The sequence below is a fragment of the Astyanax mexicanus genome, chromosome 17, assembly GCF_023375975.1.
Source record: "Astyanax mexicanus isolate ESR-SI-001 chromosome 17, AstMex3_surface, whole genome shotgun sequence".
Classification (NCBI taxonomy): domain Eukaryota; kingdom Metazoa; phylum Chordata; class Actinopteri; order Characiformes; family Acestrorhamphidae; genus Astyanax; species Astyanax mexicanus.
The window spans coordinates 40,768,994-40,792,208 of record NC_064424.1 but is presented as its reverse complement, the minus strand read 5'-3'; the positions used below and the strand labels follow the sequence as shown (position 1 = coordinate 40,792,208).

The 23,215-nt window shown below is 35.3% G+C and overlaps 2 protein-coding genes across 3 annotated transcripts in view; both read left to right on the top strand.

Moving 5' to 3' along the window:
- The first annotated feature begins 5,390 nt into the window (after nucleotides 1-5,390).
- phpt1 (phosphohistidine phosphatase 1) lies at nucleotides 5,391-9,039 on the top strand. Its single transcript, XM_015604966.3, has 3 exons — nucleotides 5,391-5,637; nucleotides 6,284-6,411; nucleotides 8,391-9,039. Exons 1-3 carry the CDS (start codon nucleotides 5,493-5,495, stop codon nucleotides 8,481-8,483), a joined length of 366 nt encoding a protein of 121 aa, XP_015460452.2. The 5' UTR covers nucleotides 5,391-5,492; the 3' UTR covers nucleotides 8,484-9,039.
- A 2,743-nt stretch (nucleotides 9,040-11,782) lies between these two features.
- mamdc4 (MAM domain containing 4) overlaps nucleotides 11,783-23,215 on the top strand; it is a 173,389-nt gene continuing 161,956 nt past the window's right edge. For both annotated transcript variants that reach the window (XR_007425094.1, XM_022676509.2), the window contains exons 1-10: nucleotides 11,783-11,877; nucleotides 14,967-15,053; nucleotides 15,168-15,329; nucleotides 16,523-16,648; nucleotides 18,494-18,727; nucleotides 18,948-19,073; nucleotides 20,178-20,333; nucleotides 20,434-20,534; nucleotides 21,547-21,702; nucleotides 22,948-23,038. Coding sequence is in view for 1 of the 2 variants with exons in the window: in XM_022676509.2 (XP_022532230.2) it covers nucleotides 11,826-11,877; nucleotides 14,967-15,053; nucleotides 15,168-15,329; nucleotides 16,523-16,648; nucleotides 18,494-18,727; nucleotides 18,948-19,073; nucleotides 20,178-20,333; nucleotides 20,434-20,534; nucleotides 21,547-21,702; nucleotides 22,948-23,038 (1,291 nt within the window). In the remaining variant the exon portion in view is untranslated. The remainder of the gene's footprint in view (nucleotides 11,878-14,966; nucleotides 15,054-15,167; nucleotides 15,330-16,522; nucleotides 16,649-18,493; nucleotides 18,728-18,947; nucleotides 19,074-20,177; nucleotides 20,334-20,433; nucleotides 20,535-21,546; nucleotides 21,703-22,947; nucleotides 23,039-23,215) is intronic.

The following is a 23,215-nucleotide window of genomic DNA, read 5'->3' as shown; positions in this document are numbered from 1 at the left end:
TTTAATAGCATTTAGAACAATAAAAACAAGTGTATCTAATACAGTTAGGTGGCAGCAATCATTTAAAAAAATGTAAAAATTAAAAAAAAATTTTTTTAAAATATTAAAGCTGATATATTTTGAATATCAATAGCATAAAGGTTGTGCATGTATCCTGCCACCTAGCTGAGTCATTGTTTTGTTTGATTTAGTTTAAATGCTATTAAATTTGTTAAATATGTAAAAGTTAATATACAGTACAATTGGCACTGTATTCAAATTTTAAATGCTGCACGTGATTGCTGCCCCCTAGCTGTATCATACACACTTATTTTTTGTTCTGTGTAATTCCGTTTCAATTCTATTACATTTTTAAATATGTACATTGAATGTACAGTAGATTTGGCACTGTTTCCTAACTTTAAGGGCATACCTGTCAAGTCTCCCGTTTTGGCCGGGAAACTACCGTATTTTACTCCTCTTTCCCGCCGTCCTCCTGTATTAGTATTTTCCGTAAATATCCCGTATTGTATTAAAATAATAAAATATATATTATTGAGGAGACAGGGCACTGACCGCTCTGTGTCTCTTAACCAATCGTGGAGCCGGTTCAAGGAGAAAGTCCCGCCTTTCAGGAGAAACAGCCAATCAGCTTGCAAAGGAGGGTCAGTGTGGGGAAGCCCCCCGTCGCTGTGAGTTCAAGCAGCTAGTCGGAGCAGCTGATGTTAAAACATATCTGGATATTCAGCGATTTTTCTTAAAGAAAGGTAACGGTATAGGCTAATCATGGAAACTGTGATGAGATTTTTTCTGATAGCTGCTTAAAAATACTCGTCTCCGAAATAAAACACACAGATTAAACCTTTAAAAAAAATAATAATAAATACAGCTTGTGAGAGGACCGAAATTATCTGAACTGATCAGGGGTGGAGTGATCAAAAGAAAGAAGTATTAATTAAAAGTTATTAATTGTGTAGGCCCCTTAGGACTATTTTTACTGATGGAATATATCTGGTCCATGTCCTTTTAGTAAAAGCTCATGATACTATTTTTAGGTCACCAACAGTCATTTTGCAGAATTTGCGCACCCTTTGTTCAATTTTAAATCCATTAAATAAATAAAAAATATATCATATAAAAGAGTGCATTTATGCCAAAAAAGACATGAAATCTTAACTTTTTTTAATATCTAGAAAAGGGTTTTTAATTTGGCTGTATTAAAAGAATGACATATGTAGGAATGTCCACAACATTTCAGATTCTGATAATCTAATTGTAGTGTGTAGGTGGTTTACATGTGTCTTAAAATGTAAGGGATACTGAACCTTCGTTGGGCTGGTGGGACGGCTTTAAGCGGACAGAGGAAAATATCCCTTATTTTTAAATCTAAAACTTGACAGGTGTAAGGGGTTGTGTGTTTGCTGCCACCTAGCTGTATCATACACACTTGTTTTCTGTGTAATATAGTTTAAGTTCTATTTATTTTAAAAATTTATAAAAACTAATATACAATAGACTTGGCACTGTATTGTAAATATAAATTTATATTAAATTTAAGGGTGAGTGTTTGCTGCCACCTTGCTGTGTCATACACTGTTGCTGCAATGCTATTGAATTTGTAAATATATAAAATATAACAAATAATAGAGTTGTTGGCATTTTGCATAATATTAATGGGTGTGCGATTTTCCCCATGGCTCAAAGTGAACATCCCTGTTATTTTTATGTGTATAAATCTTATAGATATGGAGCTATTGGTGTGGCTTTTTTTTCTTAAAGCTTCTGTTCTTATTTGGGAACATTAATATGCATGTTACTGCACTGAAGTGATTTGGAGGTAAATAAATGAGTGTGTACAGATGGAGAGTTGGTCTAGAAAAGGAAAAGACTCTCTAATAGGGCGTTGGGCAAATTTAACCCAAACAGTAAAAGGAATAGAGTGCACCACTCTTTGTGGTCCTACAATCCTGATTATGAAAGTATCTGCTGGATACCACCCTCCGTTTAAAAGTTATTAGCGCCGAAAAGTGAAAAATCAAAAATAAAACTAATAGTCTAGATGGAAACAGAGGTCCACGAGCACATAGTGGATTTTTTTTCGCCACCTGTTTTTTCTTAATCTTTGAAGTGTCTATTTTAAGGTTCTGACAGGTAACAGGATGAAAAAATGTCCCATGACATTTATTTTTAACCCTTTAATGCGTCTATGCTAATTCTGAACCGGAAAAAAAATATGAAGAAAATGGCATAGCTCCTTGAGTTAACAACCAGACAAATGAGCACACTTTCCCATACAATTCTGGGCCAAGGAATTTAACCGAATGGTTATTTTTAAGTTTTTTACACATTTTGACTTGATTTTGGGACAAGAATATGAAAAAATAGCCAAAAATGTAAATTTACCTGTATGTTTTCACATTACACTAAAATCATGTGCATTAAATAAAAACATCTTGGGGTTTTTCTTAAACTTTGAAGTGTCTACTTTAAGATTATGACAAGTAACAGGAAAAACATGTCCTGTGGGGCTTATTTTTAACCCTTTACTACACCTATCCCAATTTCGAACCTGAAAAAAATATGAATTAAATTGCATAGCTCCTTAAGTTAACAACCTATACAGACAAATGAGCACACTTTTCCATACAATTCTGGACCAAGGAATTTAATGGAATGGTTATTTTTAAGTTTTTTACACATTTTGACTTAATTCTAGGACAAAAATATCAAAAGTTAGCAGAAAATGTTAATTTGCCTGTATGTTTTCACATTATACTAAATTCCTGCGCACTAAATAAAAACATCTTGAGATTTTTCTTAATCCTTAAAGAGTCATCTTTAAGATTCTGACAGGTAACAGGACAAAAATGTCCTGTGGGGCTTATTTTTAACTTTTTACTACATCTATCCCAATGCCGAACCTGAAAAATAATCAAGAAATTGGCATAGCTCCTTCAGTTAAAAACCTGTACAGACAAATGAGCACACTTTTCCATACAATTCATCACACATCCAATGCTATAAAAACATTTGAATGGAATGCTAGAATTGCAGTGTCTTCAATATACAGGTATGTGTTAAAAATTTTACATTTTGTTAAGGGTTCAGGCTTCAAAGATCCACGCCCTGCAGTCAAACCAGGAGGAGACAGACACCCGTGTTGTCCGTGTTGACCCGAGGGCTCCTCCAAGCTGTAAAGTGGGGGTACAAGTACAGTGTGATGAGGACCCCGAACACCGACATATTACTGAACCTCCTTTACCATGTTTCTTGACCACGGAACTGGTTTGCATAGTAAGCTAGTGAATGTCTCTGAGCTAGCTGGAGCTCTGGGATCTAAATACTGGAGCACCCTTCTGGGATACTATGCTGCACCAGTGTTCTTTTAAGAGCAAAGGCAAAGTAGCTCCCTTGAAGAATCTGCAGCTTGGTACATTGTGGCAGGACAACAATGAGCTCCAACAGGAGATGATTTTATGTATGTCAGTTGGCCAACTGACCTCCATTGATGCTGTGAGAACCAAGATGCTGCAAAAGATGGTGGGTGTTAACAGAGCCCTGGATGCAAGTTTTAAAGTAGACAGAGTAAACTACAGGGTTTCAGGATCAGCCAAAATCTGAAAGGCCAAACCCTTACGATCAGGGCACGGGTTGGGAGAAGACAATGGAAGAGGGGGTGTTGGAGCCGGTCTGGTCAGTTTACCCCATCTTCCCTCCTTCTCTTGACATTTTTACCAGAGCAGAATAGACAGAATTGATTGGAGAGGGGACAGATGATCAGGAGGAAGGGACAGAGATTTAAAAGATAGACTTTGATGATCTCTTCAATGGTGATAATGAGGATTAAAATTATTAGTACTACACTATACTAATACTTTATTTTTAGTACATTGTTGTATTTTATCATCAATTAGTTCTGCAGCTTATTACATTTTTCATCCTGGTACCTGTCAGGATCTAAAAGAAGACTTTTCATAATGTGAATATAATGTATAATGTAAAAAACATACAGGCGACCATAAAATTTTCTGCTATTTTTTTGTCTTTTTGTCCCAGAATTAAGTCAAAATGTGTCAAAAACTACTTTGACTGTATAGGTTTTAACTTAAGGAGCTATGCCAATTTCTACATATTTTTTTAGGTTCGGATTTGAGATAGGTGTAGTAAAGGGTTAAAAATAAGCCCCACAGGACATTTTTTGTCCTGTTACGTGTCAGAATATTAAAGTAGACACTTCAAGGATTAAGAAAAATCTCAGAATGTTTTTATCCAGTACACAGGATTTTAGTATAATGTAAAAACCTACAGGCGACCTTAACATTTTCTGCTATTTTTTTTAATCTCTTTGTTCCAGAATTAAGTCAAAATGTGTCAAAAACTTAACCATTTTATTGAATTCCTTGGCCCAGAATTGTATGGAAAAGTGTGCTCATTTGTCTGTATAGTGTTTTAAATGAAGGAGCTATGCCAATTTCTTAATTATTTTTCAGGTTCGGCATTGGGATAGATGTAGTAAAAAGTAAAAAATAAGCCCCACAGGACATTTTCAAAATCTCAAGATGTTTTTATTTAGTGCGCAGGAATTTAGTATAATGTGAAAACATACAGGCAAATTAACATTTTCTGCTAATTTTTGATATTTTTGTCCCAGAATTCAGTTAAAATGTGTAAAAAAAAATTAAAAATAACCATTCCATTAATTTCCTTGGTCCAGAATTGTATGGAAAAGTGTGCTCATTTGTCTGTATAGGTTGTTAACTCAAGGAGCTATGCCAATTAATTAATATTTTTTTCAGGTTCGAAATTGGAATAGGTGTAGTAAAGGGTTAAAAATAAGCCCCACAGGACATTTTTTGTCCTGTTACTTGACAGAATCTTAAAGAAGACACTTTAAGGATTAAGAAAAACCCCAAGATGTTTTTATTTAATGCACATATGTGAAAACATACAGGCAAATTTACATTTTTTACATTTTTATATTTTTGTCCCAAAATCAAGTCAAAATGTGTAAAAAACTTAAAAATTACCATTCGGTTAAATTCGTTGGCCCAGAATTGTATGGGAAAGTGTGCTCATTTGTCTGTATAGGTTGTTAACTCAAGGAGCTATGCAATTTTCTTCATATTGTTTTCCGGTTCAGAATTAGCATAGATGCATTAAAGGGTTAAAAATAAATGTCATGGGACATTTTTTCATCCTGTTACCTGTCAGAACCTTAAAATAGACACTTCAAAGATTAAGAAAAAACAGGTGGCAAAAAAAATCCACTATGTGCTCGTGGACCCCTGTTTCCATCTAGACTGTAACTTGTGGTCTGCATATAATATTTGAAGCGCTGTATGTTAGTGTGTGTGAATCAGGCCTGGAGCAGCTCCGCTCCGGTAAGCGGCGCTAACTCCCCCCGGTCTCCCCGCGCCGCCGTGAAGAGAGAGCGGCTGCTGTATGAGGGCAGTGTGGCTGTGTGTGAGAGTGTGTATCGCCGTGTGTGTGTTTATATCTGCTCTGTTTTAATCATGACTGCTGAACAGCTCGGTAAAATCCCAGAGGCTGATATTGACCCGAACGGCGTGTTTAAATACGTGCTGATTCGAGTTCACAGTAAAGAAAGTGAAGATTATGTGGATATAGTGCGCGGCTACAGCTGGGCGGAGTATCACGGTATTTATTCTTAATTTAATTTCATACAGTTTATTAAACATCTCTCACAGTGTAGGTGGTAGTAGCTATTATAACACACATAATTCAGAACTATAATAATAATATTAATTCATCAGGGCTGAGGTTCCTAAAAGCTTTTCAAAACAAAAAAAAAATAGTTATCAAGTGGTGTAGAGAACAGCTCATTAAACTCTTAACATATCTCTGCTTTCCATCACCCCATCTACATTTTCATGATTTTTCTTTATAAATCATTGGTTGTGCGGATCAGCAGTTTCAGTTAAATACATATATCATATAGCAGGCGAACACTGTGATATTTGAGAAGTCAAATTGAGTTCATAGGATTTACAGAAACTGTGCAATAATTATTTAAACAAAAATAGGCAGGTGCATAAATTTGGCCCCAACAGAAAAATGACATCATTATTTAGTAGAGCCCCCTTTTGCAGAAACAACTGCCTTTAAACGCTCTCTCCAGTTCAAATTGAACAAATATTTGTCAGCTTAGTCGACTACTAAATTATTCATTAATTAGCACTAATATCATGATTATATCAGTGGCATATGCATATTATGTGAAGTGGATGGATCTCTCTGTTTTTATTGTTGCTTATAAACTAAATTCTCCATATGTTCTCTTTAGCTGATATCTATGATAAGGTTTCTGGAGATCTGGAGAGAACAGGTGGTGTGGACTGTGAGTGTATAGGAGGTGGAAGGATCAAACATAACAGTGCAGAGAAGAAGATCCATGTCTATGGCTACTCTATGGTAAGTAAAAACTCCCCAGTTCTCATTGATTACAGTATTAGCTTGTTTGGTGATTGAATAAGTTTCAACAGACACCAGTAAACGGTAATGATGATGTCACAAAAACACTGTGATTTGTTTAGGTCTGCATTAAATTCAGTTAGACTGGACTAATTTTACTGCTTTAAACTCTGCTTGGTTTATCGTGGTGAATCCTGTAATAAATTTTTTACACATCTCCTCTTGAATTAAACTATTGAACTCTTAAATCCGGATGGCAATAAAATCACTGCAAGTCAATTAGGTTCTTATGGGTTGTGTTCTCTAGTATAAACCCAGATGTTAGGGTTATGGGTGGCCATATGATAAAAAGATTCAATTAAATTTGATGATGTGCATTTAGAGTAATTTATAAAGGGATTTATATCTGTAGATGACACTACTATCTACCCATTAGTTAGAATCTGTTTTTCTCTTTCTCTTCCTGCTTTTTTTCTGTTACTGCAACCACATGGTAGATGTAAAGTTTTGCCACCAAAGTCCAGTACATTTTTAAGAGATTCTTCCAGTGCATTTGTAATTTTGAGATTCAGGAATTCCATATATGGATATGTATATTAGGAGACAAAGGCTAATTTTTAAATTACAGCCTGATCTCACAGTAAAACGCATCCAGAATAGTTCTGCACATCTCATTGCTGTGTTCAGGAATTGCAAAAAAAAATGCAACCTTTTATGATGAAGAAGAGGAGAATTAACTCCCAACTGAGAGTTGACTTATCAAACTTATCAAGCTTTTGCTATAAAGCCTTGGCTGCTTTACACAACTTTAAAAGTGGGAGTAGATTATAAACAGACTGGACATAATACACTACACCACTGTTATTTTAAATATTTTTATAAAATCTACACACTACACCACCAGATTCCATTACCACACGCGCCACCATGCGCGTGACTTATGCTACCTAGAAGATTCAGATGCCAGCATGGAGCTGCATGAGCTGCAGTCTTTGGTTGTGCTGCTTTTTGTGCAGAAAAAAAACCCCATAAAAATGTTGTTGGGGAAAATGTTGGGTTGGGAGGCGTGCTCAGCATGGTCTCTGCACATTACATAAAGAGCTGGAGGAACAAAACACTCAGCAACTCAAATGGTGCAGCATTGGCAACTCCAGCTGCTGCAATTATTGCTTACGTTATATGAAGGAGCAGAATACTAGAATACAATGTGAAAAAAGGCTGTAATTACTTTTTATATTGCCTACTGTGTGTTTTTGTTTAATTTTGTGACTGAAGTACAATGCAAATTTGCACAGACTTACCACAACTGCATATCGGGGTTAAAAGCAGGCTAAAAGTCGTGTGAAACTTAGCCAGGCACAGTAGCCAGAACAATTTGAACAAGCTTTTGGCAAGTATGCTTTTAAAATGGTAATTTGCCCTTCAGTTTTGAGAATTTTACTCTCTTGATAAAAATAGAAGCCTCTGTCACCAACAGCACTAACATCAAAAAGAGTCTACAAATGTACGTATGTATTGAGCAGTGATCAATGTTATTTCACACAGACTGACAGTAAATAAATTGAAAATAAGCAATAATAAATAAGTGTTAATATTGCACATATTGTGAAAAATAAACAGATTGTTACACATGGTGAATTTAGCTATTGCACGTAGTAGAGCACTAGAGCAGTAATGTCTAAAGAGTTTTATTGCACATAGTAATGAATAGTAAACTGAATCCGGAAAAGTAACTGGATCCGGAAGAAGTGTCTAATCTTTGATTAGCACCTATAAAAGATATAAAAACACATGTAAAATAAACTTATCCATATCAGCAAACACACAGTTGGTCTTTTTTTTTTCTTTCTTTCTCACATTACCCTTATTACACAGCAATGTCGTTTCTTGAATATTCTGTCCCACAGAACGTAGATGATCTGCTAACTGAACTGAACTGAACTGAACTGAACTGAACTGACCTGTCTCTGTTTTCTCAGGGTTTTGGACAAGCGAATCATGCAGTTTCTACAGAAAAGCTGCAGGTGCGATACCCAGACTACGAGATTACCTGGGCAAATGAAGGCTACTGATGGGCATTATGATGGGTATTACCATCCTGGCCAGCCCATGGAGAAACTGTTCTGTATGAAATCAGCTGTTCTTCACAAACACAGAGCTGTTCTCAACCTAAAAAGGAGCAGAGAAGACCTAACACCACGTTTACACCACACAGGATGGATGGAACCAGTTTCTCATCATCGCCAGCTAAATTCATTCTGAAGCTTATTGACACTCTTATTTATATTGTCGCTGTTACGCAAAAACCTTGTATCTCCAAAATGGTAACTTTTTAGAGGAAAGGGGAAATTCTTTATGTTTTTTTCATGGAAGCCTATGCATTTCTATTGTTCCATTCATGCCAGTTTAAAAAACAAAAACTGATATGCTGTTTTTCGTTTACAGCTTAACTGCCTTTTCATTTTGACAGTGATAACAATAACAACTTGGTTTATTTTATAAAGTGATCTTACAATGTAAGGAAGATGCTAAATGGCTAATCCTGTAGTAAAGTGCTAATTCATTGCACACTGTAGGGTCCCATATTAGACCCAAAACAAAATATTAAAAATTATACAGAGCAACTCACCATTGATATTGTGTTTTAGTCAAACCAAACATTTGAGTCTTATTTATCTATGGGCAACCGGCTGAGTGCACTGTTTTACATGTCATCCTAAACAAATACATTTTGATGGACCCTTTATACATTAATGGGCCAGGAAATAACTCCACTGAGCATATAGGACACTTTGTAGTTCTTTAACTCCTTTCACCCTGTTCTTCAATGGTCTGTAGTTGGTAAACTGCAGGGACTACACACCGACTTGCAAAGTGGTGCTTAACGATAAAACGATTACTTTAAGGAATCGTAAATGATGGTGGTGCGGAGGTTGTAAACCTAAGGAAGTTGCAAACTGAACTTAATGGTTTATATATCCGTTCTGTCAGCATGTTATGCAGGAAGTCTTATCATATTCATTAGAGCCATTTTATATCTGAACTAAGGTTAACTTTGTATCAGTAACAATCCAGTGTATAGAGTTGCTATCCTTTCAATAAACATGATTTAATATTGGTTTCTACATTAGTAATTTTTTATCATATTAGGGCACCTTAAATTATGTGATGTTTTTATGCATTATTATGTGATTTAATAATTTAATCACTGTAACAAAACTGTTTTTTTTTTTAAGGACAATACTATGGTTTATTGCAATTATTTCTGGGGCAATATATTATCTACAAAACTACTTATCATGGCTGTGGGTATTAGACTGCATTATTATTATTTTGGAGGAATAAATTGGTCTTTAACCCTTGTGTGGTGTTCGAGTCTGTGGGACCCGTTTTCATTTTTCATCAAATGATACTAAAAAAATATTTTTTCATTGGCATTGCCCCCCCCCCCCCCCCACCATTTATATTACATACAGTATGTTTGGCCAAGGGCTAATAAACATTGCTTCATTTGTAAATTTGAAACTAAACAAATTTTCTACTCATATCTTGAGTTTAATTCATTTTCTTTTACATTTTATTAAAAAACTAATAAAAAAAAGAGTAGCGCTTTTTGAAAGAAATGTAACATAAGAAAGGTAAAGGGCAAATATTAACCATGTAAGCTGTTTTTTATATTGCTTGCAATTTAGGTGAAGCAAGCATGTGTAAAGCATTTTAATGTAAAATTGCTTAATTTTGCTGAATTAAATACAAGGATCAAAGTAAACGAGTAACAAAAATATGAACACCACACAAGGGTTAAATGACCGTGATATAATTTATTACAACTATTTCTGCCACAGTATATCGTTCAAAATATTGGTTATTATGAAATGCCGGACTATGGTAGTGCATTAACATTATTTAATGTGCATAAAATTATCTTAAAATGACAATTTTAATGCTTATTACATTTATTTTTGGGGCAATATGTCATCAAAAAATCTTTATCACGTGAGGCCTAATTATGGTATTGCATTATCATTAAATCATTTGAAGGAAATAAACTTAAAATGACCATAATATAGTTTATCGCAGTATTTTGGGGGACAATATATTGTCTGGACAATGGGTAATTGTGATGGGCCTAATTATGGTATTGCATTATCTTAATTGCATGGGCATGTAATAGACGTTTATAGACAATAATATTGTTTATTACAGTTATTTGTGGGAGAATATGTTGTGGGACAGTACAGTTATTTGTAGTCCAAAATTTGGCTACTTTTTGAAAACCTAATTATCGTATTTTATTATTATTTTAGGAGAATGAAAAGGTCTGAATTGACACAATGTTTATTGTAGTTATTTCTGGGACATTATATTGTCTAACAATTGGCTCATGGGAGGCCTAATTATGGTAGTGCAATATCATCATATCAGTGGAATTAAATATTATTTAAATGACCGTAATATAATTTATCGCAGTTATTTTTTGTATAGTATATCGTCCAAACAATGGATTATCCTGATATGCCTAATTATGGTACTGCATTGTAATTTTTTTAGATAAATGAAAAATCTTAAAATTAAAGTAATATTGTTTATTGCAATTATTCACTGGACAAAGCAGGATCAGTTTGAGCACACATTAAATTCAAGGTCCATTTGTCTGCATTGTAGATTAATATTAAAGTCATCCAAACTATGAAGAAAAACATATAAAATTATTTAGTAAATTAAAACGTGTTCAACAATTAAAAGAATATGTTTTATATTTTAGATTCACCTGGAATTACTTTCAATTTACAGCAAGTAAATGACTTGAATTTCTTTCCCTTTTAATGTGTTTGAGAGCATCAGTTGTAAAGTTGTGAAGAAGTAGAGTTGGTCAGGCCTATTTATGATATTGCTTGTCGCTATTTGATTGGAATTACCTGGCCTTAAAATTACAGTAATAATGTTTGTTTTATTAATATTAAATAGTATTAATAAGTATTAATAATTGTGGTATTGTATTTTTAATGTCTTAGTGTCATTGTGTCATGTTGCAATTATTTTTGGGACAATATATATCGTGACAGGCCTCATCATGGTATTATTTTTCTTATTAATGATAATGTATCACCCAAAAGGTTGGTTATTGTGGCAGGCTTAGCTCCACATGCCTTCACTCTTATCTCAGTGTAAATCAGCCCTCAGCTGCAACTCTGAGACAGTGATAGTTATGCTGTAAGTCTGTATATTGCTCAAGCAGTGAACAGTCACTGGTGTATTTTAGTTGGAGATTTATAGCAGTTTTATAGCAGGACAACCAATGCAGCTGTGTACTTAAGGGTATCAAGTCCAATTGTTATCTGTGTGAAGAAGGTGGTCTGAAGAGCACACACACACACACACACACACACACATAACCATACCGTCTGTACAGGATGAAGGAGGCTTGCATTCAGCTCCTGGCTCTGCTGCTGATTATTCACCAAGGTGAGTTAACAGGGAGATCCGTCCAAGTAGAAGATTAATTCAAAATAATTACATGCTCTGCGATTAATTAATCTAAACTAATTGAAATAAATAACATTCATCAAAGTAATTAAAACAGTAATTTAGTTTAATGTATCTGATGAGTAAATGAATAAATAATTGAAATAGACTTAAAGCTCCCTGAAATGAACATAAGACAGTCATCAGATCAGTTCATTAGAGCTGCTTCTTTATTCACCTAAACATTACAAAACTATGATAGAAGAGGCTGACACATACCAGAGTTTATTTTCAGAAAATTCTAGACCACTCAAATACGTCTTAAAGTGAAGTGTAACTACACTCTAATACATTTTTACATTAATAGCTGAAATATGTCGCTATGTAATAAAAGAAAAGTTGGGGCTTTTATTATGAAGCCCAAAATGGCAGTTTAGCTGTAATAACTAATGGCTAACTTGCAATGCTAACTGTTTTCTGATCTGAATCAAAGAGTTTGGAAGCCCACGAGGCAAAACTCAATATGAAAATTATTTAAAATATGAGGATGACCAAGTTAAAGATCAGACAATATAAGTATAGCCAATGTCCCTCCACCAATTGACTAAAGCTTCTTCAATACCATTTACGAACATAAAATTATAAAATTATTGCAAACTCTAAATCGACCCATATTTATGTTCTGTCATGCATTTCCTTCTTACATTGAAAAAAACACCAGATATATATTAGGCAGACACAGTAAAAATTAAAACATTAAAATTTGACTTCAAGTAGCGGGCCGCAATTGGCCCACAGGGTATAAGTTTGAGACCCCTGGTTTAGAGAGCAGAAGCTGGGAACCTTGGTCTAAAATATGTGTTGGGCCATTTGGATTAAAATGTCACTTAACTGCATCCTACTGTGGTTGCATAAGTAAAGTCTTAATTTGTTTTTCTCATTTGTCACATAAATTGCGTTTAAAAACAGATGGATGGTGCTGTGCTGGTTACATTAGTAGGTTCTGGGGTTTGATAACAGATGGATGGTGCTGTGCTGGTTAGATTAGTAGGTTCTGGGGTTTAATAACAGATGGATGGTGCTGTACTGGTTAGATTAGTAGGTTCTGGGGTTTAATAACAGATGGATGGCGCTGTGCTCGTTAGATTAGTAGGTTCTGGGGTTTAATAACAGATGGATGGTGCTGTACTGGTTAGATTAGTAGGTTCTGGGGTTTGATATCAGATGGATGAAGCTGTGCTGGTTAGATTAGTAGGTTCTGGGGTTTGATAACAGATGGATGGTGCTGTGCTGGTTAGATTAGTAGGTTCTGGGGTTTGATAACAGATGGATGGTGCTGTGCTGGTTAGATTAGTAGGTTCTGGGGTTTGATAACAAATGGATGGTGCTGTGCTGGTTAGATTAGTAGGTTCTATTGTATGACCATCCCTGCAATGTTTAATATATATTCATTCTGAAAAGACAGTGGACTGTTGCTTTAACCTGAGGAATGTCTCATAATGCAGTACATAAATCTCATGATTTACTGCCTTACTGTAAGTCATCCTGACCTAATTAGACTGAGCTCCACTGATATAAGCTCTTCTTCTATCAGCAAACTTTGACTGGAGTTTGCCCAGCTGTTGGTGATATGAACTTTTAAACAGCCCAACTGGATACATTCCAGACACAAAGAAAGTCAGTAGGTTGTACACTCAAGAGACACTAAAATATGACTGTGATTCTGTCTACAATAGTAGTTCTTCAATATCTGGGGAATATGTGCAATATATATACAGCTCTGGAAAAAAATAAGAGATCCCTTAAAATGATGAGTTTCTTTGATTTTACCAAATTGAAAACCCCTGGAATATAATCAAGAGGAAGATGGATGATCACAAGCCATCAATGCAAGCAGAACTGCCTCCAAAAGTTATCCAAAAGCAGTGTGTAAGACTGGTGGAGGAGAACATGATGCCAAGATGCATGAAAACTGTGATTAAAAACAAGGGTTATTCCACCAAATATAAATTTCTGATCTCTTAAGACTTTATGAATATGAACTAGTTTTTGTTGAATTATTTGAGGTCTGAAAGTTCTGCATCTTTTTTGATATTTCAGCCATTTCTCAAATGCTTAAAATGACAATAATAGTTCAAAATATGTGCCAGTACCGTATGGTGGTAGGTCACAATCGATTTTTGGCATTTGTGTATTGATTCAGAACCATTCACGTTTGAATCGTGATGCACCTAATAATTAACATTTCCCCTACACCTATTACTGTACAACTATGTACATGTATGTGTATGTATATGTACGGGAGATATACAGAATGTCAATCATGTAATTTAGTTTAGTGTTCTGGTAGCAATTAGAGAATGTTGCTGAAATGGTTTAAATAAACGTATGATTTGACAACACACAACAATGTGTAACTGCGAATTGCGAAAAGATAAAAAATCCAGTGGTAATCTTTGATATAATGTAAATTTTTTCTGGCTCTAGTTTCTCCAATTACTTATATTAACTGGTAAAGTGTTTAGTGTTGCTCACTTTACCACATTCTTGGCTATCTTTCTTAGCAACTTAGTAACTATTTAATTAATGTTCCTCTGTGATTGTATTCCCATCCGGATTTACCATGGATGTGTTTTTCTAAGACGTCCTCTGAGAAAATTACAGGCTGAATTAACTACTGTTTTTTTTTTTTTGCTAACCTTTGTGGTCGTCTGGTAAGTTTAATCCCGTCCGAATCCACAGCTCTGAGTTTCATCACCTCAGGTTTATAAAATAGCTTTTTGTCCACTGCCGCGCACCGTGATTACACATTGGGCGTGCATTTTCACAGAGATCCATGTAAACACAACAGCGAGTGGAAACGGAGGAGCTACTGAACGCGATGTCATATGACCGAGAAAGCCTAAAAATTCACTGGTCCTCCTGTTTTTTCAATTGCAGTCCAGATACAAGAGTTTTAATATTTTTCAGAGACATCCCCTTGAAAAAAGTATCCTAAAATGATGAAACTGAAATGAAACTCCTGATCATTTTGATTTAATTGAAGCCTCTGTTTTATATTTATCTCTGATTAATTTCTTCATTTGTAGCGGTGGCTCTAGAGAACAGAGCGTGTGAGGCGCTGAGGTGTGATTTTGTGTGCGACTGTACAGACTGCAGTGATGAGCAGGACTGTGGTAAGAGATGAACGCTTCTCAGATCTGATATGAAATGATGTGTCGGGTGGTTCTGTGGAGTTTAAACGTGCTCTGTTTCTCTGTTCGTGTGTATGCCCTGTCGTGGGGTAACAGGTTATCGGGGGATGGAGTTTGTGTGTGATTTTGAGGATGCTGGAATGTGTGGCTGGACAGACAGATCGACTTATGCTGGTTATCAGTGGGAGAGGCGACAGAGAGGAGCTCAGCTACCCAGCAGTGGACCGACCTCCGACTATACTATCGGCACGTCTACAGGTAGATAGATACATTCACCACTGTTTTTTTTTAATACTGTAAATCTTTTATTAATTTCTGTACAGTTATCAATCTCAGCATGGGACAAGATACACCACAAAAAAATCTTAGCAAGTAAAATTAACTCATTTTAAGTAAATATTTTCACTTCTAAACATCATAAGTGCAAGATTCTTTTGCTTATCTTGGAACAAAGATCTTAATCAATCGCAATCAATCGTTTTGTTCACCTTATTTTAAGTCATCTTTACTTAAAATTTGCCACTTAACCCCACTTTTTTTTTTTTATGTGAGACTCCAACTTCCATTTCCATCAGTATAATAATAACTAATGCCTAATATAGCCACACTGTGATAGAACTAGAGCAAGAGTACTGTAATAAGCTCAGCTTTCTGGAGTGAGTGCAGGTACTGTGGTGTGTGGTGCAGTAGATAAGTCACGAATGAAGAGGGATGAACGTAATAGCAGAATATATATACAAATACATATTTATTAAATAAACAAACTAATAAACTAACAAACAAACAAACTTAAACCAAAGCTACACTGAAAACAAACAGAAAACCAACACGGGTAAACGCAAGACAAAAATACAAGACTGCAATAACTAAAATAACAAAGAGAGGATTTAAGAATAATCAAAAACTAAGAAAACAGTAATACTAGAACCAAAAGCCAACCTGACACATACACAGCAAGGTATCACACAAAAGACTCCACCCCAACACTGAACACTGAAACAGAGGGGCTTATATGCACAGGGAGAGTGAGGAACACCTGGGCCAGGATAATAAGGGGGCGGGGTTACAAACATAGCACAAGGTGAAATCCCTAATGGTTAGGGCGGTGCTAGGGCGGGGCTAGGGTGGAGGCAGAACAATAACAAAACAATGCCATGTGCTCAAAAAAGCACATGGCTATGAACACAATACAGGAAAACAGATGGCAGGAGCACAGAGAACCAAAAGGAGGAAAAACACAGGACAGACACAGGCTAAGGTGTGACAATAACACCACTACCTAGCAGTGAGCTACCCCATCATGTGGGATTTTGAGAATGTAAAAACATGGAAAAACATGGAATATGGTCCCTTTATAGCTAATGTTTTTTTCTGTTGTAACTGGGAATTTGTGGAGTAATCGTAACATGAGTGTGTGATTCATCTGTTCATCTGTATGTTGATGTGTTTAGGCTGGTTCATGGGGGTGACAGAGGTGAAAGCAGATTCTCTAAGAGCTGCTGTCCTGACATCTCCTGTGATCAGCCAGTCCGCCCACACCTGTCGCCTTCATCTATACTACTTTATATGGGACTCAGGTACACATGCACACGCATGCACACACACACACACACACCCATGAAGTTGATTCACTTAAATTATATTAATATTCATAGATATGCAGCCATATTTCATTTCTGAAATAAAAGAGTGTCCTGTAACTGTATGTACAGCTCTCTAAAAAAAAATAAGAGACCTCTGGAATTTAATCAAGAGGAAGATGAATGATCCCAAGCCATCAAACCAAACTGAACTGCTTGATTTTTTGCACCAGGAGTAAAGCAGCATAAATTTATCCAAAAGCAGTGTGTAAGACTTGTGGAGGAGAACATGCCAAGATGCATGAAAAACAGGGTTATTCCACTAAATATTGATTTCTGAATTTGAATATGAATATGAACTTGTTTTCTTTGTGTTATTTGAGGTCTGAAACCTCTGCATCTTTTTTGTTATTTCAGCCATTTCTCATTTTCTGCAAATTAATGCTCTAAATGACCCTATTTTTATTTGGAATTTGGGAGATGTTCTTTATAGTTCTTTATAGAATAAAACAACACTGTTCATTTTATTTAAACATATACCTATTAATAACAAAATCAGATAAATCATATTTTAATAATTGAGACTCTTGAATAACATTTTATTTTATTTTACATAATTACAGCAATTACATTGTGTGGCACACGTTTCAAAGCAAACTTAAGCCACGAGTCTCGGGATTCTCACGTACATTGACAGTGTCTCCCTGATGCCCACAAATCATGTATATTATCCCAGAAATCAGTATATTAGGCAGCTGGTGCACATTTTTGGGCAACAAAACGAGCGAGTGCTAGAGAAACTTCACTGAAATGCCTTCATAATGCTGCACTTCAGGGGAGTGGCTTTAATGCTCCTTACAAACTGACTGGTAAAAATTTAAACAAAATCAGAATTCTAAAAAAAATCTAAATGGATTATCAGGTGCACTGATGGTTTTTGAGAAAATTAAAGGATTTTAGGTGCGCCTTATAGTGCAAAAATGAATAAGAAATTTTAGTCTCTCCTCATTAATAGGAGCCTGATCTTGTGTGGCTGCACTGCAAGTATTGCCTTTAGATGATCAGTCACAGGATTCTCACATACATTGACAGTGTCTCCCTGATGCCCACAAATTATGTATATTATCCCAGAAATCAGTATATCAGGCTGCTCATGCACATTTTTGTGTAACAGAACGCATTATAATCTGGTGCACCTTATGAATTTTACCAGTCAGGTTGTAAGAAGCAGTAAAGCCACTCTGCTTAAGTTCTGCATTATACAGGAGTTACTGCAAATAAATGGAAGTGCTTTACTTACTAAAATAAACTTTTTCATGAGAGAAATCTGTGTAGATTTACATCCAGCACTCGTTTGACTCTAAAACAGAATGTTTTTTTTTTTGAAGAATTACAGTTTTGGTTACTTAGCTTAGCTTAGCTTTACTTAACTTAGTTAAGTCATAGTGACACCCCTGTTCCTTGCTAGTGTCGCATAATGCGCCTTATAATCCAGTGTGCCTTTAGATGTATGTATGAAAATAGACCAGAAAATAGACCTACATTGATAGTGTGGATATAATCCAGTGCGCCTTATAGTCTTAAAAATACACGTATACTAGCTCTTAGAGGTTCTTAGGTAGACTTAACATTACTGTTACAGTACTGACCATTCTAGTTGAGGGGATTGCTGGGGATAGGTGGAGTTCATATTAATAGTAATTGGATAATTGGACTTAAACATTAGGGAGAAAATTAAATACATTAGAAATAAATAATTAAAAATATGCATGTTGTTAATTAAACAGACTTTCTGTTTTGTCACAGTCATGTACACTGCTTATTATAAACTACATGTTCCAGGTTATACAGGCCTAGGAGACAGCTTTCTCTGGGCATCAGTGCAGCAGCTTGATGGGCAGCATGCGGTGGTGTGGAGGCCGGAGAGCACAAGCATTCGTGCATGGAGAGAGGCCACCATCTTCTTGGGTCGCATCCCTGGTCCCTTCCAAATAGAGCTTCACTCACACCGGGAAGAGGGGAGGCGGGGAGACATAGCCATCGATCAGCTGGAGTTCCTGGACTGTGCTCTACCAGGTAAATCAGGACGAGGATGCAGGAGTTTTAGACCATTCCCGTTTTTTTAAACATTGCTAAATGCTCTTACAACATTCTCTTTTAGCTGGAAAGTTAGCAGTAAAACCTGATCTGAGCTGGATTTTCAGCAGGGTTACTGCCACTACTGCTATTATGGCTTTTAAAGTGGTGCCTTGAGCTTGAGTTTGAGGTGTGTGTGTGTGTGTGATATGTCTCTCAGTTTCTTCAGGGAGTGGAGTGTGTTGGGCAGACGATCTGAACTGTGAACGGGGAGGCTGTGTGGAGCAGCGCGCTGTATGTGACGGGACTGACGACTGTGGAGATGTAACTGATGAACTGAACTGTGGTGAGTGCTCGGCTGTCAGTGCTATTTCAGGGGGTCTATACAGCTCTGGAATAAAATAAGAGACCACTAAAAATGATTAGGTTTTTTTTATTGTATTTTTTATTTTTTTATGTTTACCAAATTTAAAACCTCTGGAATATAATCAAGAGGAAGATGCATGATCACAAGCTGAACTGCTTGAATTCTTGCACCAGGAGTAAAGGCATAAAGTTCAGTATGTATCCAAAAGCAGTATGTACGACCAGTGAAGGAGAACATGCCAAGATGTATGAAAACTGTGATTAAAAACCAAGGTTATTCCACTATTCCACCGTTCCATTTCTGAACTTGTTTTCTTTGCATTGTTTGAGGTCTGAAAGCTCTGCATCTTTTTTCTCATTTCAGCCATTTCTCGTTTTCTGCAAATAGATGACAGTATGTTTATTTGGAATTTGGGAGAAATGTTGTCCATAGTTTATAAAATAAAACCACAATTTATTTTACTCAAACATATACCTATAAAAAGCAAAATCAGAGAAAATAATTTAGAAACGAAATTTTGGCTTTAAGTGAAGTGTGTTTTAAACGTGTTTTTAAACAAGTAAATGTTATTATGCCTCACTGTAGGCATTTGAAAAGGCATTTGAAAACACACTTCACTTAAAGACAGTAAAGAGCACTCATAATGCTCTATGAGACATTACAGTGAGGCATGATAAAAATTACTTCACGTTTAAAATGCATATGCAAACTCACTTCACTTAAAATCAGTAATGACTGTATATAAGGCTTTATAATGTTTTATAAACACTTTTATAAAAGCCTAATTTGAGAAATCATAGCTGCATATTATAATGCATTATACCAAAATATAACAAATCTGTGTTATAATGCATTACATCACTACATTGTACAATGTTCTTATGAACAGATATTATAAGGCATTATACAGCGTTTCTTTATAAACCCTTATACTTGTAGTTTATAATGTGTTATGAATGTCGCTGTAAGTACTTATGAGCAATTATACAGGCTTATTACAGTCATTATAAGGTATTATGCATGTCTTACATGATTTACTGTGGTTTTTGACATCTCCCATGATCGCCTGGATTCTGATTACAGGTCAGTACTTGAGCTGTGACTTTGAGACTGACCTGTGTGGGTGGACCTTAGGATCATTTTCATCACTGAAATGGATAAGGACCAATCAGATGAACGTTACCACATCAGAGCCTCTAAGAGGACCTGGAAGAGACCACACCAACAATTCTGCTTTAGGTACGGCACACTGCAGCCAGATGACTTAAATTTGTTTTGGAATTGTTTGCAACTTTTTAGGTTATTTAATGCCAAAATATTACTTCATTTTTATCTGCAGGTCACTTCCTGTATGTCACCAAGCCGGCTGTGATGAATAGCGATTGGGCGTCTTTTCAAAGCCCTCGTCTGGAACAAACCAATAGCACGCACCCTTGTCGTGTAAGTTCTGTTCTCACATGCTACGTTATTTTCTTTATGAATTGCATTTTTTATGAAATTTATTTTGATTTTATTGAACTATTGTCCAACCTCTTGTTGGCCTATAAACTCCAGCTAACAGAGAACATTATAAAAACACTTTTAAAAAGTTGTTGCAATATATTTCGAAAGGTAACAGGAAGGTAAGCCTGTAGGATCATTATGAATGAATTATAGAAAGTTTCTCACATGTTCCCAGCTAGACAAACACAAACATATAGAAACCTATAATTCTACATTTAACTTAAAATACTAGATAATACACCTCTGGAAAAAAAATGAGACCATTTAAAAATGATGTGTTTCTTTGATTTTACCAAATTGAAAACCTCTGGAATATAATCAAGAGAAAGATGGCTGATTATAAGCCATTAAACCAAACTGAACTGCTTGAATTCTTGCACCAGCAGTAAAGGCATAAAGCTATCCAAAAGCAGTGTGTAAGACTCGTGGAGGAGAACATGCCAAGATACATGAAAACTGTGATTAAAAACCAGCGTTTTTCCACCAAATATTGATTTCTGAACTCTTAAAACTTAAATGAATTAGAACTTGTTTCATTTGCATTATTTGAGGTCTGAAAGCTCTGCATCTTCTTTTGTTATGTCAGCCCTTTGTCATTTTATGCAAATAAATGCTCTAAATGACAATATTTTTATTTGGAATTTTTGAGAAATGGTGTCTGTAGTTTATAGAATAACAACAATGTTAATTTTACTCAAACATATACCTGCGAAACTGAAAACTGAAGTGTTTTTTTCCAGAGCTGTATTTTCAAAAAATATTGTGGGTATCTGGTGTGCTGCAGTGTGTTACCTAATAGTTTTTAATTTTGAATCATATTTTTGTGAGAAACAAAAGGGAATTTATCATATGCTCAAAGGCCCAACAGTGGCAGCTGCCACTCAAAGAATGGCATGTAGAGAATATCCCTCTCTGTACAATACTCAGCAGCTGGTGTTTTTGTTGGCAGATGGTGATGTACTCACACCAGTTTGGCGGTGTGTCTGGGGGGCTGTCAGTTCTGGTGGCAGAAAAAGAAATCTACCCAGTGTGGCAGCGAGGAGGATCACTGGGTGATTTGTGGGTGAAGGCCGAAGTTGAATTTGTCGTCAACAGCACATTTCAGGTACTTGCTTATTATTTGAATGTGGAATAAATTAGTATACAGTACCAGTCAAAACCTTGGACACACCCTAAATTCAGTGGTTTTCCATTATTTTACTTTTTTCTGAAATTATTTAGTAAACAAAAAAGTGTGTAACAAACCAGAATATGTTTTATATTTTAGATTCTGCAAAGTAGCACCTCTTGCATAGATAGAGACAGTTTTGCACATCTTGGCTGGATTTTCTCAGTCAGCTTTATGAGATAGAGTCACCTGGAATTCAGGATTTCAGTTAACAGCTGTGCTGAACTCATCAAGAGTTAAATACTTGAATTTCTTTTCTCTTAATGTGTTTGAGTGCATCAGTTGTGAAGGTGTGAAGAGGTAGAGTAACAGGAATACAGTGAAAAGCTCTATTTGAGTAATGTTCTTAATCCATATTATGGCAAGAACTACTCAACTAAATAAAGAAGAAATTACTTTAAGAAGTGAAGGTCAGTCAATCTGACCATCAAAAACATTATGATGAAACTGGCTCTCATCAGAACCGCTCCAGGAGAGGAAGAGCAAGAGATTCCTCTGTTGTACTTGATAATTTCTTTAGAGTTACCAGCTTTAAAAAAACACAAGTTAACAGCTCCCCAGATAAGAGCACCTAAATGCTTCACAGAGTATTTTGGTTTGTTTAACACTTTTTTTTAAGTTACTACATGATTCTTTATGTGTTCCTTCATAGTCTGAATGACTTCAGTACTTATTTACAATGTAGGAAAAAAAAATTAAACATTACCATGAGAAGGTGTGTCCAAAACGTTTGGCTGGTACTGTAAAACTTTTATAAATATAAATATATTATTGAAACTATAAAAAAAATGATCGTAATTAGAATATTGTTGTGATTATTTTTTTTTATGGTGTAATTGCACTTCTTCTCCGTACGTAAGTGTTTAATAACATATATATATATATATATATATATATATATATATATATATATATATATATATATATATATATATATATATTACTGACATTTCAAACAAAATTTTAAAAAATTAACATAGATATAATAAAAGGTCTTATAGAAACACAGTAAAAATGTCAGTTCAATACATCTGTCATTTTATACTAATATAGCATTTTTAAGATTATAAACTGAACAATGCATGTTGGTAGGTTTATAATTTTAATTACAAGTTATTAAAATGCAGTGTGTTTTCATAAAAGTTTTATTTTATCTTTATTTTGTTTCTTGTTTTCCTGCAGATAATGTTTGTTGCTGCTATTAGAGACCAGGCATATGGAGGCATTGCTGTTGATGACATCTGGCTCTCCCCTGAATGTCGCTTATCTAATGGTAAACTACTAGTCAAAATAGGGGCAAATGAAATTAAAAAGCAGAATCCATAACCAGGAAACCCTTTTGTGTAAACAAAAGGACTATTGTCAGTAACAAGAGATTTATAAACTGAATATTTGTAAATATAATTTTACTTTGATAAGTAATCTGTTTTTGCTTTTTTTTTGTGATTTT

Bases quoted from the DNA above. Each gene is read 5' to 3' on its own strand.
- phpt1 (XM_015604966.3), top strand. From the start codon at position 5,493: ATGACTGCTGAACAGCTCGGTAAAATCCCAGAGGCTGATATTGACCCG. The intron at 5,638-6,283 runs GTATTTATTCTT...TGTTCTCTTTAG, and splicing joins CAGCTGGGCGGAGTATCACG to CTGATATCTATGATAAGGTT. The intron at 6,412-8,390 runs GTAAGTAAAAAC...CTGTTTTCTCAG, and splicing joins ATGTCTATGGCTACTCTATG to GGTTTTGGACAAGCGAATCA.